The 19480-nt window shown below is 40.9% G+C and overlaps 1 protein-coding gene across 1 annotated transcript; it reads right to left on the bottom strand.

Moving 5' to 3' along the window:
* Positions 1 to 3094: 3094 nt before the first annotated feature.
* LOC145166629 (uncharacterized) lies at positions 3095 to 5784 on the bottom strand. Its single transcript, XM_079085648.1, has 6 exons — positions 5654 to 5784; positions 4617 to 5540; positions 4388 to 4405; positions 4117 to 4164; positions 3791 to 3973; positions 3095 to 3711 (listed from the first exon to the last, which is right to left on the bottom strand). Exons 2-6 carry the CDS (start codon positions 5532 to 5534, stop codon positions 3220 to 3222), a joined length of 1659 nt encoding a protein of 552 aa, XP_078941774.1. The 5' UTR covers positions 5535 to 5540; positions 5654 to 5784; the 3' UTR covers positions 3095 to 3219.
* Between the last annotated feature and the right edge of the window lie 13696 nt (positions 5785 to 19480).

The following is a 19480-nucleotide window of genomic DNA, read 5'->3' on the forward strand; positions in this document are numbered from 1 at the left end:
CGCCTCGACTAATAAAATCTTGATCATGTCTCTCGGAATCATCAATAAGATCACATAATTCAAAAGGGGCAGGTGAGGGTATAACGTTAATCCATGAAAATTATCATCCAGAAGTGTTGACTTGGCAGAAACAGTAGAAGAAAAATAGATACTAAGATATTGTTTGTTTTTTAAAAGGTAAAACGTCTGCACCACATCTGCGTTCTATGTGTGCGCGTAAAATCGTGATCTCATGACCGACCGATTAGCATTTGGCTTGATTCAGTTTTGTGAATAATAAATATAATATAAAAAAAATGGGCCCTGTTCCCATGCCCACTTTGCCCCTGCCCCTTAATCTGTTTTCTGTCAACCCCTTAGAGCTTCGACCGGAGGGAGGAGTCGCGGTTGGAATCAACGAGAGGATTCGTGAAGGTAGATGGAGATGGATAATCTCGTCTTGCTCTCCAGATGATAATGGAGTGATCAAATTTAATTTCAAAAGCTTGCCTTGAGGCGTGATTTTCAGTGGTCGCTTGCGTAGGAGGAAGAAAAGAAGAATGCGGGATTTTTTGGCAAAGAGGCAAAGAACTGAAGAAGGAATAAGGAGCGTCTTATTTCTCAGTCAGCGTTATTTATGTGTATCACTGATTGCATAAGATCAAGTGGCATGGGCTTATCAAACCCACTTATTCACCACCAAAAAGATTAGTTATGTGGGCCTGTTTATTATTTCATTAAAACTAATTGGGCTTTATATTTTTGATATATATAAAGATTTTAGACTACGTGTGTTTCTGTGTTTGGATTTTTAAATTAAGAATAGCTCAATTCTTTTCCTAGATGATGATGTGGTTGGAGAGCTAAACATTGTAGACACATTTTCACTTAGCATTCTCCAAATTATCCACGTTGATATTTTTTAGATAATTCATTTGCATATGTTTAACTATACCTTTCTTTTCTAAATCTTTTTGCAGATTAAAGTTTTCACTAAATCCTTCAAAGTCTATGAGTGTCATACTTGTACTTCCTGTTTAGACATCACATAATTTTAAGTTCATCATCATCCTTGTGGTGATGAGTATGTTTGTGTTTTATAAATTTTTTAGAGTTGGAAAATTGTAGAAAACAATATTTATTGGTTTTTCAAAGTTCACCAACCTCATTGTAATTTTGAAAAATGGAAAATATTCACTTTCGTGCAAATTTTTTGAAAAAAATGTTAACTAACAAGTTCTTAAAATTCTTGTTTTTCTTAAAAATTTATTTCCATACATCTACTTATGTTAGATTTGGTGTAAATTGTGAGAAGTTGGGGGTATTTTAGTCATCTACTTATGTTAGATTTGGTGTAAATTGCACCAGTTGAATGTTCTGATTGACATTGCCGAATAAAAACATATAAAATTAAGGGATTAATGACAAAACTACCATCCCAAATGGTCATTTATATACATCTAACCAAATTTTAACACATTTTCCAAAATGACCTTATAGTTCTAAATAATAGAAGGTTTTATAACCAACTAATAACAACACTAAATGGCTATTATATCCGAAATTAATAATAAATAAAAAACTTGCTTCAACTTGGAAATTAAAGCCACATGCAATGAAAGTGATGCAAAAACCACATAGCACAAATGCAACACATTTTTGGAAAGGATGCATGGAAACAACATGATCGAATGCAATAGAAGGGTTTAGGAGCATCATTAACATTAGCATTCCTTGTATTTAGTCTTTGAATATGTGTTTGTGAAACAAGATAAAAAAAGAAGGCAACACAAACACCTACAAACCAAGTTTTTCAGTGAATCTCAAGCAAACATCAACCTCAAAATCATTCCATTCCACCAAACTTTTTTCTTAACAAGAATGCAACTATCGTTCCAATGTTCTTCCTTACCTACCTACCTACTAAATGCAATAGAAGCCAAATAAATCTACCGTTTGATTATAAGGGAGTTTAATTTATGGTCTTTATCCATCCCAACATATTATTGGTGAGAATGGCAGCATCTTCACACAAACTAGAAAATTTTGGTTGCATAGCAGACATGAGTTATCAATCTTTCAATGCACATATTTCCTTTTTGATGGTTAAATTGACAAAAAAAAAACTTTTAAATAGTCAATTTTCACGGCTTTTATAGAATTGAAAGTTTTATGTAGTATTTAAAAATATATATAATAACCAATGTTATCTTTCTTTTTAGATCTCATCCACTGAAAAGGATCATGAAGCAAATCCTCATGAGTTGTGTCATCAAGATCCGGAGAACTTGCATCATAATCAATACCAATAACAAGACATTAAAATCATCCTGCCTCTTAGAATTTGTAGGACTAATAAAATCTTGATCATGTCTCTCGGAATCATCAATAAAATCACATAATTCAAAAGGGGCAGGTGAGGGCATATGATTACTATTCACTTCTCCCATAGACGAAGCATCATCTGAGATTATACCCGTTAGATTAGTTTCAATGCAAACGCGGTTAGTAAAAAGGTTCTCTTCCAAATCATCATCCATATACACAATGCTACCGTATTTATTGACAATATTTCAGAAATTTACTTTGCTCCAAGTTCTCAAAGGAACTCCTTCAATGTCAATCCAAACGAGGCGTTCCTTAATAATGAAATCTCTGGTCCAAGGGTTCAACTCCTTAAACCATGAGGAGACCGTTTTGTGTTGAGTAAAGTTATGACAGGCCTTATAAAAATTCATCTTGATCTGAGCTTTAGGAGAGGATGAGCAACAACAAGGAGAGGGACATAGACGGGATGTAGAAGTACTTGATGTTTGGCAAAAAAAAAAAAGGCAAACCACTCGACCATTTCTGCAGTTTACTGTTATATTATTTTTAATACTTGATGTTTAAATTAAAGTTTTTTACAATAACGTTAATCCATGAAAAGAAGTGTTGACTTGGCAGAAGCAGTAGAAGAAAAATAGATCTTAAGATATTGTTTGTATTTCAAAAGGTAAAACACTAAAACGTCTGCAGTCAGCTGACCACATCTGCAGAAAAAGAGGTGGACCAAACGTTAGCATTCTGCAAGAAAAATAATGTTTTTTTTAAAGTCTGCAAGCTGCTAAAAGAATTGAAGTTTATAAAAAATAATTTCTTTAAGCTTAAAAGATTGCAATCTTATCTAATTTTCTAACGTAATTTGTAAAATTTAATAATGATATCCTAACTCAACGACCCTTTTGATTTAACCATAACTTATAATCTCATCGTCTGTCGAGTTGAGTTTGTAGTCTCCAATATCCATCCCAACATATTATTGGTGAGAATGACAGCATCTTGACATAGACTAAGAAAAATTGGTCGCAACACATCGCTCTTTGATGCAGACAGCCGAGATATCAACCGTTGAATGCGCTCAAACAATGCACGCATATCCTCCAACCATGTAACTATGGGATGAGTCTCTAATCCCCTCTGCATAATATTATATCTTCGCCTTAACGATGCCATCATGCGACAATTCTCTAGTTCTACAATTACCCTTTGCTGAAGCATTGCCATCATTTTCCTAAGCTTATATTGCAATTCCCATGCCCAGAGCATCATCCAGACTTGTGGTTTGCCATGTTCATCCATATGAGCCATGTCAGTCTCAATATCTGTATTTGCTTTACACTCCTTTACCAATATCCTCAGGTGTCTCACAAATACATGTGCTAATGCTATATCCCCCATAACTATAATCTCCTGCAAGTCGTAAAAAATTTCAAGTTTTTGTAATGTTACAATGTTATAAACTAGGAAAAATATAGCATTGTGTAGATACCTCACGTGAGACCATTGGGAAGATGGAACTTGGAGAATTATCATCATAGTTTTTTATTTCAGTACATGTGGTTACTTTTTCCAAGTATACTATTTCTTGAGTACTTGGTACAAACTTTACTATCTTTGCATTTGCCAACACACAAGTTTTATATGGGCTTACTTCCATGCCTGAAGAAAAACGCTGCACAAAATATAACAAAACCAAATTACATATATGCATGTTTATACTTTTTTGTTTTTTTACGTGCTTTTTAGATTTTTTATGTGCAATTGGCCTAGGTGGTGTTGGTTTTGAAAAAAATTGGTTCTCAAGTTCTCACATACCGCTGATTTCCTCATCCTCCGTTTGACATTCCTAAATCTGGGCCGCACCTGCACAGTCAAGAAACCAAACACAACTTGAAATTAAACACAATAAATAGTATGTAATGTCACATATAATAAAAATGATAAAAACAGTTTCCTAAACACTGTTGAACGGATATGTCTGTTTTTTTTTTTTTTTTTTTTTTTCAGAATTCTGAATGAACATGTAGTTATGGAGGGTTATTTCATCTTGAAGTAGAGCAGCCAAATGCAACAACTCCTGGTATACCTCTATTGAAAAAAGACGCTGCAGAAAATAAAACAAAAAGAAATTAGATATAGATTAATGTCATCTTTATAACCACACACACACACACACACACACATATAGTTATGGAAGGCTATATCATCTTCAAGTAGAGGCTAGCCAAATGGAAGAATACCTTGTTTTGTGAAAGAAAAATAAAAGTGTATTTTCCATTGTTGAGATTAAAAGATGAAAGAAGCAAATCCAATACCTGGAGAATCTGCAAATTAAGTGTAAGAAGCTTGACACTATGGAGCTGTTGAAGCAGAGAAACTATTTTATGAGCATCTGCATTCCCTGCATCATAGAAATAGATACGAACCTTCTCCAAAGAATGGAAACCTGGTTTTGTACAAGTAAAACTCTGGCATGGATGAAAACCTTCTATGACCAAGGAGGTAAGCCCAGGTGCAGAAATCAGATGTTCCCCTTGGCACCATTTAATAGTGAGATTCTTGAGTTGAGGTGCAACCACATTCACACCCTCCTGTAATTCCATATCCGGGGGTGTAGATACAAGTGTAAGATCAGAAAGTCGAGGATGACAGATAGTTAAAACTTCCATCTCCTCCATTAATGTGCATTCTTTTAAGATGAGGTTCTTCAAGTTAGTGCACTTGGAGAAAAGGTCATCAGACATGAGTTTGACACAGTGAAGATGCAATGTGGTTAAAGCTGGGAGGTCCCACTTTGGTGTCACAATGAAGGAATATGGGAATATAATCGAATTCCCAGGCGCACGTATAACACTCAGTTGTTGGAGATTGTGAGAGAATGCGAAGCTGAGAATTCTCGAGACAGATTCATCGTCCGTAACTGTTCTCCCAAGTAACAGACTGACTGAAGAAACTTGTATTTTTTTATTGCGGTTAGACAAAACATTAGAAATAAATTTGGAGAGGTGGGGCCGATCATTGAGATTTTCAAAATTCAAGTCAGGCATTGAAGTCCAGATAAACTTCCATCTAGACGACAAAACACAGGTTCTGATAGCATCTTTAATGCTCATAAAAGAAAAGATTTCATGGATAAGATCATCCGTCAGGCTGCTTAGTCTATCATCGCCTCCTTCTACATCTATTGATTTTTTTCTTTTTCTTACAGATCCCACCAGATCATTGTTATGCATTATTCCCTGCAATGCAACAACAATCAATCAGGACATACAAAACAAACAAACCAAATTCTACAATTAACCAGGTTAGTTATGAAGAAAAAAAAAACTAGGTTAGAACTTTTTATACTCACAGGAGAATGAGGGAATGCAAAAAATTCGAGAGCAACGATGAAGGGGAAGACAGTCTGTGTTGTGTCGTATGTCGATAGCTTTTAAACTTAAAGACCCAATTGCACAAAGGTTGGGATGGAAGCGAAGTGTTGGGGTGTCCGCCCGTTAACCAATCTTGGGAGTTTTATAGGAGCAGTTCGCTATGGAAACGAAACCGACAAATAGACGCCCCATCACCGATTACCACAAAAGTGTGGTCTCGTACACCCAATGAATGGTGCTATACTTTAGGTTTTTTTTGTTAATTAAATAAAAACTATAATTTTAATAAAAATCATTCATTTCATTACTTCAAAATAAAAATAACATTACCTTCCATTGTCCAAATAGAAATCCTACAAACTTTAAAAAAAACACTAGAAATTTTAAACCTACAAACTCAAAAAAAACATACATTAAACGATTTAAAATAAACGCACTACATGAAGTCGTCCTCTGAAAACTCGTCTTCCGGGTCCTCCTCCGGATCCAAATTGAGGTCAATGTGTTGCATCTTGTAAATGTGTTCCACCAAATCAATACGAAGATTGTGAAATGTTTCATTGCAACGAACCTCTGCTCTCTTTTCAATGTACTCGTCGCCCCCAATTTCTATTCTTTGTGTCGCGGGTATGGTTTCCTCTTCATTATACTCACATATTGCTCTTCCTTCATTTTTGATAATCATATTATGCAGTATTATACATGCATACATGACTTCATGCATTTTTTCCTCGCTGAAAAAAATTGCTGGTTTTTCAATATAAACCAACGTTTCTTGAGAGCTCCAAAAGCCCGCTCGACATTTCTTGAGTTTTCTTGAATTTTTTCCGACGAGCATCATTCGGACACGTAAACGATTTAACAAAAACTGCATACTCAGGACAGATCCCATCAACTAGATAATAACCATATTTATATGGTGTTCCATGCAATTGGAAGAAGAATCCGGTGCAGATCCGTTGTATATGTTGTTAAATATAGGTGACCAATTAAGAACGTTAATGTCGTTGAAGGATCCAGGAGAACCAAAAAAAGCATGTCAAATCCACCGATCCTGTGATGCCACCGCTTTAAGTATGACCGTTGGATGCCCATGATTACATCGAGTAAATTGACCATGGTGTGAGGCATAACAATTTTCCCATGCCCAATGTAGACAATCTAAACTTCCTAACATTCCACGAAAGCCATGTACGCTGCCCCTTTCTAAGTTGAATAACAACCCCATCATTGAACCAGAATTTCTCAACCGCCGAACTCACCCTACGAGCCAACCATCTCAAATTCACCATTATGACCTTGAAGAATTCCTGTTCACCCCAAGGTCTTCGATCAATGTCCACTTGTCGTGGAGGCACTCATCATTTTCAAACATAACACATGCATTATCTCGCTCTGCACCTCGTCTCAATCACTAACAACCTTGGGCTCAATGAATTCTCACCGCCGGTCTCTATATCCAGATCTCTAACCATTCTCGTTCGAATCTCTGATTCCCCTCAATAAAATACTCGGTCCTCGCTCACTTAGGGTTCGAACCGTCCCCAATCGGCGCACCCGCAATCTATCACACCGACTGCTTCCACCAGTAATCATCGCACCTACTCTTGGAAAGGTGCTACGAAACGCTCGATGATCTCCCGACAGAGATCGAGCAGCTCCAAATGCCCTGAAACTCAGATGAAATCATCAGAACTTCCCACCATGACTGCCTCTAGTCATTCAAAATCTCACACCATTCCATCACCGGACCTCCCAAGTGTCCAGTATTAACCCTGACTCTTAGTCTGGAAGTAATGATCTATCGTAATCCTCATCATCGACTCCTCAACCAACATTCCATCACGTCACTTATCATAAGAGCAGAAACCATATTTCCACTATTAATACCCATCAAAGACAATAAGGGCCACCGCCCTGATATACTCCTCTTGATCATCCGACGCTGCAGCTAACACATGCCCTACTATACTCAATTAGGGTGTATCCTGGTCCTTGACCATCTCAGTCCCCACTGACGACCTGATCAAGCTATATCTTTACCTCGCGACATACCTACTACCATATACTCTGGTTGGAGATCACCATCCGTGCAATCCCACAGGGCTCACCCCCAACTCAAAAACCGAAATCTCATTACCTCTTACGTCTCCCCCAGGAAACGGAAATAACACCACTCGGGTCACAGAAAGTGACATCTTCACTATCGGCCGGTCGCCCAGCCCAAACCGTATTCTCCCATAATGCACCATCCCTACTCATCCCTGAGTCTTGCGACTCCAACTGGCATATCACCCACAATCCCTCGGAGCTCACTCGATATCCCTTTTTAAGGGATGCTCCACTAAAACTTGTTCATCAAGGCCTTCTGGCCCATACTCATTCACTTCTGATCTCAGTCTAGACAATCCCCACGGAATAACCGGTAAAACCAGGAATACTAACCGCCACATGCCATGGTACTCAAACCGCGTGGCCACCTCTCGATCTGCTATGAATCATGGTACCTGCACCATGTTATTCCCTCTTAATCTTATACGAATCATGGTACTCGAACCATGTTCCCTCTTCTCATTCCACCTCACATCATGGCACTCGAACCATGACATCACCTCTCGACCTGCTACAACTCATGGTACTCGAACCATGTCATCACTTCTCAACCCGCTACTTATCATGGTACTCGAACCATGTCATCATTCCTCAATCCGCTACTTATCATGGTACTCGAACCATGTCATCACTTCTCAATCAGCTACTTATCATGGTACTCGAACCATGTCATCACTTCTCAATCCGCTACTCAAAATTCTCTAGATTAGCCTTCCGGATCGTCGCGGTCATCTCGTCATGAATCATACGACGAATCTCATCATCGCTAACACCGCTGCTCTCCGGCGTGTGCGGTGTACCAACCATGATGTCTCTGAAACACAACACAAAGATACCAGAGACTCGATCGAGTATACTCGCACTCGATCGCCCAACCCTACTTGTTCCTTGGTACCCTAAGGATTCTTACTTGGACTGCTCACTGATCTGGTGTCTTCAGTGGTACGGGCCCTATACTACCGTCCACACCGCATCAGTATTCACCCCAAGTCCTCCTCCTAGGATCCCAGATCACAAGTACTCTACACCTCGCTAGCATAGGCTACCCTTCGGTAGACCCCTCATAAGCTCCTCACTGCTACCTACTCACTCTCAAGCATCACATAGCAGCAGAAATCTTCTTAGGCTAAGGCATCACAAATCAGGCCACTCTAGTCCTAATATGAATACCTAGCCTACTCTAGCATGCATAACATATCATATCATATCTCATAATACATAATGTAAGGGTATATTGGGAAATCACCGTTCGGGCGCTGGCTGGTCGTATACACTGCTCCTTTATGCTTTTCTCAAAGTCTTTTACTCTTTTTTTTAGAAAAATTGTTCCTTTTTATGAAAACTTTCTGAAATCCTCAGTTTGAGTTTAGATACGCCCGAAGGTGCATCCGAATCCCTCAAACCAAGGCTCTGATACCAACTTGTAACAACGTAAATTTCCAAAACAATTTTTCACTTTTAAAAATATAATTTCATTCATAATTGTCATAAATCTCCATGTATCACATATCAAATCCATAAAATTCATCCCAAGATCACAATACATAAAAACTCCACAAGTGTGTACGGATCATGCCGGCGCCTTCCCGCGTTCCTCGCTAGTACCTGAAACACATAACACAACAACTGTAAGCATAAATTCTTAGCGAGTTCCCCAAAATACCACATACACACATACGCCACTCAAGGCTAGAAGACCTTCCGGTCTCTGTGTCTCAGGGGACTTCCGTCCCATAACCCTGGTAGATCTTCCGGCCCTACCTGTAATGACCTTCCGGCCCATATCACTCTGACCTTCCGGTCCATATCACTCTGACCTTCCGGCCCATATCCTCCTGACCTTCTGGTCCACATCATGACATACATAACACATACATATCACATAACAACATACAATACATACACCTCATAGCATACAAGACCTTCCGGTCACACATAGGTACCTTTCCAGGTACAGTATAGTGAGAAGACTCACCTCGGGTAACTCGGATAATCTCGCACACGGATATACTGATCTAGCCCCCGCCTAATCATATAAACAATATCCTCAAATAAATAATGGCTCTCAAAGGCTAGATTAAATCCCTTTCTACAACCCCACAGAAGGGTAAAAGACCATTTTACCCCTCCTTGACCCAAAAGTCCAAATGTTGACTAAAACCCTAAAAGTCAACAGGGGCAGTACGCGGCGCGTACCAGCTCTTGTACGCGGGGCGTACTCTGGTGATCCAGAATCGGGGTCTCAAACCCTTACGTTGCGCGTTCTGAGAGTTACGCCCAGCGTAAGTCTCAGCTTCATCCTTTCTCGGATTTTGGTCTTAAACGGTTAAGACATAAACTCAAACTCTAGATCTGACTTCTCTAAGATCACTTAATCCATAAAGTCGAGACCTTTAAGCCTTTGCATGGCTGTAAAGGTCCCTAATCACTCTAACACCTTTCCTTCTTCCTCATAAAGTCTAGATCTCATGCATGGCTCAATATTCACGTCCAAGATTGGATTTTTATGAACATACAACTCATATTACCCTGAAATATGGCAGATCTAGGCCAATGAAGACCATTTGCTCATAAAGTCTCCACCTTGGGACCAAAAACCCTAGAAATTGGTCCAAGAAGCACAAATCAAAATGACAAGGAAATCTTTGAGCTTTTTACCTCAGAAAGAAGCTCCATCCTCTGAAGAATTCGGATCTACTCTTGTCTACCAACTTCTAGCTCCTAAAATGGCCTCCTCTTCTCTTTCCCACCTTGAAATGACACTTTCAAGCTTACGAACACACACACAAGCTTATGACGGGTTTTTGCTCTCTTAGGGTTTCACTCACTGAAGTATGGTGGCTGGGGATAAGGCCATAACATTCCTTTTATAGAGTACAAGCCTCAAATTAGGGTTTGCATCTGGGCCCGCTACGCCCAGCATACCTAGGCGAGTCCGCATCGTACTCTTCAGTACGCCCAGCATACTCATTTGCCTTAATATTTCCTTTAAGGGTTAAACTTGACAACTTGGAAAAGAAGAAGGGTTTAAGAGACGCTCCTGAATTATGGGATGTTACAAAATTAAAACAAAATTTTTGGTCTATATTTTTGGGATGTTTCAAGTTGGTATCAGAGCCTTGGTTTGAGGGATTCAAGCACACTCTTGGGTGTGTTTGAACTCAAACTACGGACATGGTATGAAAATTTTCGAAAGGAAATCATTTTTATAAGTTTTTTTATGACATGTTTATGAGAACTGCATGCTAGATTAGGACTAATGATCTAGGAAGGATGCCTTATGTGCCTGTTATATGTGTATCAGCTTTATGAGAACTGCATGCTAGATTAGGACTAAGGATCTAGGAAGGATGCCTTATGTGCCTGTTATATGTGTATCAGCTTTATGAGAACTGCATGCTAGATTAGGACTAAGGATCTAGAGATGATGCCTTATATGCCTGTTATGGGTATCTCAGCTTTATGAACTGCATGCTAGTATATAATAGTCAGTGATGGCCTGAATGTGATATGATTGATTATGTTTACTCGATGCTCGAATGCTGCTTGCTCAGTGCTTTTAGGAGTTCTAGTTATCTTTTACTAACTAGTAAACGAATATGTTAAGTTACATATTGCAAGGACTAAATAATTTCAGAAGGTTAGGTTTAGCCTTATTTCGCAGCTCTCGTTTGAGTCTAAACGTTGTAGGGTAGAACCTCTCATTCGAAGAATTATCAAGTCTTAGTGATATGTAATGGTATTTGCGAGCTAGTTAGGGGAAGATAGCAGGGACTTCTTATGCAGCTGATGGCTGAGAGTGGTTTGGTGATTACCCTAGGGCAACTCTAGGATGAGTTTAGCATGAGATCAACAGTAGTACTAGAAGGAACTTGGTGGAGTCAAGGCAGTTCTTGAGGAAAGTATGGATAGATGTGGAAGGTAGTATGGGCCCCGTACTACTGAAAGTAGAGGATCCGTATTCGAATCAAGGAAAGCTGAGATGAACCCAAGAAACTTGTAGAACGTGAGATCCCTAGAGTTATGATGAGTATACTGATGTTTGTTGTGGTGTATTTTCAATATGGTGACGCTACGCACTAGGCCAGTTGGCACTTCAGGCACTGGTGAGGGATCAGGCTCGGGCTCTGGAGTCGGGCAGATGGATGAGCAGACGAGGGAGTTTATTTTGTCTAAGATCACGCAAGAAATTTAGAGCAGACTCCTGTGATGTTTGGTTCGGTCAAGGAGGGTATTTTGGAGCTTCTGGATGAGAAGATGAGCGCTTTCCGCACTGAGGTGGCAGCCATGATGGGGTCGCACACACTGACTTTCCGGGAGTTCAGGGCTTGTGGAGCTCCCGACTATCATGGGGCTCGGGACCCCATTTCTAGCAGCAGATGGTTGGCTGATGTCGCAAATGCATTCTGTACGAGCAGATGTCCTGAGGGGGACAAGGTTCGAATTGCATCCTGTCTTCTGAAGGACAGGGAACGAGTTTGGTGGGAGGAGGTCGGACGAGCCATTGGGGATGATACAGTTCTAGATGCTATGATCTGGAGTGATTTTTTGGCCAGGTTCAAGGCTGAGTTTGCACCTGTGATTGAGGTGCAACAGTTAGCGAGGAGTTACAGGATTTGGAGCAGACGACTGAGACTGTGGCGGAGATCACCGCCAAATTTAGGGAGAGGGCCCTTCTCGTTTCGCAGTACGCGGCGGACGAGGAGTTAAAGAAGGACCGATATCATGAGATGTTGCAGAGTGATATCCTCCAGTTTGTGAGCCGCTCCAGGTGCAAGACGCTGGAGGATATGATTGCCAGGGCTCGAGAGAGGGAGTTGGATTTGGAGATGGAGAGGAAGAGGAAACCAGATGGGGTTCAGACAAGCAGTTCGAGCAAGAAGCCCAAGGTATCAGATCACAGATCGAGGAGCCAGCAGGGCCGCAACCGGTGTGGCAAGTGCGGCAAGATGCACGAGGGGGCGTGTAGGGCGGGGAGTTTGGGCTGCTTCAAGTGCGGCCGAACTGGTCACATGAGCAGTGATTATACAGCTACCACCACCACCATAACGGTTTCAGATCTGATTTGCTTCCAGCGCAATCAGAGGGGCCACAAGAAGGCCCAATGTCCGAGTCTAGCAACAGCAGGATAGGTGGCGGCACCCACTCTTACCACGTTGAGGATTACAGATGGCCGTCAGGGCCGGGCAGAGGCGCCTACAGCGAGGAGTAGGGCTTTCCAGCTTACTGCTGATGTGACAACCCGTAACTTCTATCTTGTAAAAGTCAAACTTGGTCAACTAACGACAACTTAATTTCTATTCTATATTAAATGGGTTAGAGTAATGACTTTTAAGTGTTTAAACCTTGTATTCAAGGTGTTATGTGTTTAAGAAGGGAATTAGTTGGAACCGAGAAACTTCGCACCTCACTTCTTCTCTCTTCCCTTCGGACCACAAACCCGCGCAGGGTCGTGAACGAGCCTGCTACCGCGAACGAGCCTTCGGCATTGAACAACTTTCGAGCGTGAACCCTCGGCAGTGAACTCTTCGTTCGTGAACTCCTCCATATATATATATATATATATATATATATATATATAATATATATATATATATATATATATATATATATATATATATATATATATATATATATATATGTGTGTGTGTGTGTGTGTGTGTGTTTGATTGATTTTATCTTCATTTCTTCACTTCTGGCTGTGAATTCATCCATTCTCTCTCAAGTATCATCAGCCAAACACCCTCCTCTCTGCTCTAGACCAAGAGAAACACCTTCTTTCCTTGCGTTTCCTGTCCTCTTATGCATGCATTCTTTTCGATTCTGGTGCTGAGAGGAGTTTTGTTAGTCATGCATTTAAGCATCTTCTCGAACATAAACCCCAACCTCTAACCGAAACATTTACCGTCGAGATGGCTAACGGTGAGAAAGAGAGCACTAACGACATATTCGTAGGCTGTACCCTTACCCTAAACGATCATTCTTTTCCGATCGATCTTATGCCAGTTTCCATAAAAAGCTTCGATGTCATCATCAGAATGGATTGTTTGAGCCCCAATCATGCTGGTATCCTTTGTTACGAAAAAGCTATCCGTCTCAATCTTCCTTCTGGTGAAACCCTCATGATTTATGACGATAAACTCAGCTCGAACCTCCGTATCGTTTCCTGCATCAAAGCCCAAAAACTTCTACGAAAGGAGTGCCATGCATTCCTTGCCCACGTCATAAATGAGAAACAGGAAGTTAAAGACCTCGAGAGAATCCCCGAAGTCTGCAACTTTCCTGATGTCTTTCCCGAAGAGCTTCCGGGAATTCCTCCCGAGCGCCAAGTCGAGTTTCACATCGACTTAATCCCCGGAGCTACCCCCGTAGCTAAATCCCCATACCGCCTAGCGCCAGCAGAAATACATGAATTATCCAGTCAGCTCAGCGAGCTGCTCAGCAAAGGATTCATCAGACTGAGTTCCTCACCCTGGGGAGCCCCGATCATGTTCGTGAAAAAGAAGGATGGATCTTTTCGGATGTGTATTGATTATCGAGAACCGAACAAGCTCACTGTCAAAAACCGTTACCCCCTTCCCCGAATCGACGACCTCTTCGATCAACTTCAAGGAGTCAGTTACTTCTCCAAAATAGACCTAAGATCAGGATACCATCAGCTGCGAGTCCATGAGAGTGATATTCCTAAGACAGCATTTCGAACTCGGTATGGTCACTACGAATTTGTAGTAATGCCCTTCGGTCTAACCAACGCACCGACAATATTCATGGACCTGATGAATCGGGTGTTCCGTCCTTTCCTGCACAAGTTCATCATCGTATTCATCGACGATATACTTGTCTATTCCAGTAGCGAGGAAGATCACAAACAGCACTTGAGATTAGTGCTGGAAACTCTAAGGGCGGAGAAGCTTTACCCGAAATTCTCCAAGTGCGAATTCTGGATTCAAAAAGTAACCTTCCTAGGTCATGTGGTAAGCGAGGAAGGCATACATGTGGATCCCTCAAAAATCAAAGCGATAGAGAGCTGGTCAGCACCGAAGACACCCACAGAAATTCGTCAATTCTTGGGTCTCGCTTGCTATTATCGCAAATTTATCCAGAATTTCTCTAAAATTGCCAAACCCTTAACCACTCTGACTCAGAAAGGCGTACATTTCTGTTGGAGTGAGAAGCAAGACATTGCGTTCCAAACGTTGAAGCGAGCCCTATGCAGCGCATGTATCTTGTCTCTGCCCGAAGGGACGGAGGACTTCGTTGTCTACTGTGATGCATCCAATCAAGGCTTGGGCTGTGTACTCATGCAGCGAGGAAAAGTTATTGCTTATGCCTCGATACAGCTGAAAGCACACGAAGTCAACTACACAACGCACGACTTGGAATTGGGAGCAGTGGTCTTCGCATTGAAAATATGGAGACATTACCTCTACGGAACCAAGTGCACTATCTTCACTGACCATAAAAGCCTACAACATATTCTCGACCAGAAGGAGTTGAACATGAGGCAGCGGCGATGGGTTAGGCTACTCAGCGATTACGAGTGCGAAATACGCTACCATCGCGGCAAGGCCAATGTAGTGGCGGATGCTCTTAGCCGAAAAGAGTACACAGGTCATAGTGGGAAAGCACTAACTATGACTATCCATTCCCACTTATCCGCACAAATCAGAGAGGCTCAACTGGAAGCCCTAAAACCAGAGAATGTGACGGATGAAGCCTTGAGAGGAATGGATAAGAACCTAGAAATCAAGGGAGACGGAGTCTATTATTTCATGGACCGGATCTGGACCCCAAGGTTCGGTGGTTATGGAGAGGTTGTCATGAACGAAGCTCATAAGACTAGATACTCCGTTCATCCAGGTTCGGACAAGATGTACCTCGATCTCAAGAAACTGTATTGGTGGCCAAACATGAAAGAAGAGATCGCTACCTTCATGGGCAAGTGTCTGACTTGCACCAAAGTGAAGATCGAATACCAGAAGCCCTCAGGTTTACTTCAGCAGTCGGAGATACCTGAGTGGAAGTGGGAGAGGGTTACTATGGATTTTATCACCAAATTACCCAAATCTCTGAGTGGGTAAGAGACCATCTAGGTAATAGTCGACCGACCGACTAAATCCGCCCACTTCCTGCCGATCAAGGAAAACTTCAAAATGGAGAGACTCACACGAATCTATATCCAAGAGATAGTCTGACTGCACGGTGTGCCAATGTCCATTATCTCCGATCGAGATAGCAGGTTCACCTCGAGATTTTGGCAATCCCTGTAGAAAGCTCTTGGAACTAAGTTGGATATGAGCACAGCTTACCCATCCTTAGACAGATGGGCAGAGTGAGAGAACCATCCAGACTTTGGAAGACATGTTGAGAGCATGTGTCATCGACTTCGGTAAGTCGTCGAACACCCATTTGCCCTTGGTCGAGTTTTCCTACAACAACAGTTACCATACCAGCATCAAGGTTGCACCATTCGAAGCCCTCTATGGCCGCAAGTGCAGATCCCCTCTGTGTTGGGTGAGGTGGGCGACACACAATTAGCCAAGGGGCAAGTCCCAGACAGCACTCTCACTGGTCCAAAAATCATCCGCGAAACCACAGAAAAGATCATACAAATAAGAGAATGACTAAAATCCTCACGAGACCAACAAAAGAACTACGCGGATAAACGACGAAAACCCTTGGAGTTCCAGATTGGAGACAGGGTCCTGCTAAAGGTCTCACCCTGGAAAGGCATGATACACTTTGGTAAGCGTGGAAAGCTAAATCCAAGATACATAGGACCCTTCGATATCCTCGCTAGGATCGGTCCCGTAGCCTACAAACTTCATCTACCCCGAGAACTTAACAACATTCTTCCTGTCTTCCACGTTTCAAATCTTAGGAAATGCTTATCCGACGAAACCCTTGTGGTCCCTCTGGATGATATTGAAGTCAACGAGAACCTAAACTTTGTGGAAGAACCGGTCGAAATCATGGATAGAGAAATCAAGCGAACGAAACAAAGTCACATCCCGATAGTGAAGGATCGCTGGAATGCCAAGCGGGGGCCTGAATTCACTTGGGAGCGCGAAGATCAGATGAAACAGAAGTATACACATCTCTTTCCTAATTCATGATTTGTATTCTATGTTCGAATTTCGGGACGAAATTCCCTCTAACGGGGGGATGATGTGACAACCCGAAATTTCTTTCGTCGAAATTGTTAAAAATAAATCAATTGGGAATGTATTTCTACTTTTGTCAGCATTATCTCGGGTCTAATTAAATATTTGAACTCAGTACAATCAATTTTTGGGTTAAAAAACGAGGTTTTCTAAGTCAAAGCATAGCATCCGGGCCAAACACCCCTTCGAGAGGAGTGTACGGCCGCAAACTCGAGTTTACGGCCATACACCCCCACCCCACCCCTTGGCCGAAAACTTACCCCTGTATAAAGGATGAGTGGCCTTCATTTCACACTTTACATATCCCATAAGCTTTCTCTCTCTACTCTCTCTCTACAATTTTCGAGTTTTCCTCAAAGGATCTTCAAAATGTAAGTGATTCTTCACTTCTATTGTGTTTCAATCCCTTTTCTAGTGATGAATCCATGTTTCATCTCATAAATTTCACCTTTTTCTAGATTTTCTCTCTCACCAAGACCACCAAGAACACACACTAGTTCTTGGTGGCTAAAAACCTCATTTTGAGCCTCCTAAGAGTAAGTATCTACCCCTATGCTTAATATCTACTAGAAATCATTGATTATCACCTAAAAATCGACCCAAATCATGAACACGAAACGGGTTTACGGCCATACTCCCTTCAATGGCCGTAAACTCCATTTTTGGTCGATTATTGGATTTTAAACCCTACCTTGAGCCGTACATAAGGCTTAGCACATTTCCAAGAGGCTAGAAAGGACCATAGAACACCAAAAATCACACCTCTCACCAAGTGTTTACGACTGTAAACTCATGGGCCGTAAACCCACAGGCTGTAAACCCATGGGCCGTAAACCCATGGACCGCAAACACTTGGGCTGCAAACTCATGGACCGTAAACTCCTGATTACGGTTGCAAACTCCCCATTTTTAATCACGTGTGATTCTAACACTTAGTTTCAAGTGTTTCCTAGTCCCTAAGGTGGTTTCCTTCCATAACAAATAATGTTATGTCCTCATCTAATACATATATGTGTTACCATATGTTAATAGGATCCACTTGCGTATAAAACATCAGTTGACACTCAGCATCCACACCAACCTTACGCTCGAACCTTACGAACTGTGAGTTCATACCCATACACTTTTTCGAATTTTCCATGTTTTCAGGGGGGCGGGGGGAATACAAGCAAAAGTACAAGGAAACTTGTGCTCAAAACATACTATTTTGCTTAAGATAACTATTGTTTAGAATGCTTTAAACACAGAAAATAGTTTTACCAAACGATTAAGAAATCAACTCGTAGAAACAGTTTTCAAAACTAAAGCAACGAATTCGTGAATCATAACGTAAAATGTGTTATTTTATAAAGGATTCATACAGATCTTAAACAGGATTATCAACATTATTACATACAAATTGTTAGTCTAAAGTTGGAGACACGTCCTTGGTAACACTCCCACCGAATTTAAGAGTGTAGGACTAGTACTTGTAACCAGAATCTCTTGTAGGGAGAGCGTGACTATTGTGTATAGATCTATACGGGACTGACTATCCCACACCTAAACTGCTAGCTACAGTTAGGCGTACGTGCCTGGGGTGACAAAGTCATAAAGGATACTGGCCCCGATACGTGCCATATCAAGTTAATGTATGGTTATAGAACTCGCAACGTAGATAACAGAGATTTACTTTTGTAATAATGAATGAAATGAACAAACCTCAAAGTAATAACCGATTCAATTATTAGAGGGTACTAATAATACCCTCAGGAATTAGTTCACCACTTATTTATTAGTTTTATTTATGCAATAAGACTAATACACCTCACAGGGAACAAACAGGGGTTTTCAAGAAAGCTACGTCTAACGATACAAGTATGGTAGATACTTGTACACCTCAGACAAGAGCAGATAACCAACTATCAACTTTTGGGGAAAATATAGGATTTTCCCGGAATAACTCAACCTTTCATAATGGGGCTGTTTAACAAATAACTAATGGATAATCAAACACCTTTTATAAGAAAATACAGGATTTTCTTGGGAAACACTTTTCAAGGGATCATAGAAACATTTTTCTCCAGAACTAAATACTTATGAACTCACCAGCTTTATGCTGATACTCTTTCAAACTGCTTGTATTCTCAGGGCAATAATAGACAGGTACTCTTGCGAACTTTTGGAGAACACGGAGCATTTGGAGTCACGTCTTTTATTTTTGTTATATACTCTTATGTACAAACTATGTTTTCAAAACAGATGTAAATATTTATAATGCAATGTAATGGTTGTGTTTACTTTGCTTACTATGATACAACTGTTGTGATACTACGCATGACGTCGCCCGCCTTCGAACGTTTCCACCATTATTTCTGACGGTTCGGGGGTGTGACAGATTGGTATCAGAGCTATTGTTTATAGTGAAGTAAGTATACCGAACCTTACATGGTATACAACTATAAACACTAAGGGGCATAAGTGCTCTGAACTAAAAGTATGCTTTTAAAATATAAGTATTTTTACGAAAAGTATACAAGTATACCTACA

The sequence above is a fragment of the Lactuca virosa genome, chromosome 3 (assembly GCF_052849685.1).
Source record: "Lactuca virosa cultivar CGN04683 chromosome 3, Lactuca_virosa_CGN04683_v6, whole genome shotgun sequence".
Lineage (NCBI taxonomy): Eukaryota > Viridiplantae > Streptophyta > Magnoliopsida > Asterales > Asteraceae > Lactuca > Lactuca virosa.

Bases quoted from the DNA above. Each gene is read 5' to 3' on its own strand.
- LOC145166629 (XM_079085648.1), bottom strand. From the start codon at position 5,534: ATGCATAACAATGATCTGGTGGGATCTGTAAGAAAAAGAAAAAAATCA. The intron at 3,974-4,116 runs GTATGTGAGAAC...TATTTTGTGCAG, and splicing joins GGAGGATGAGGAAATCAGCG to CGTTTTTCTTCAGGCATGGA. The intron at 3,712-3,790 runs GTATCTACACAA...TACGACTTGCAG, and splicing joins TCCCAATGGTCTCACGTGAG to GAGATTATAGTTATGGGGGA.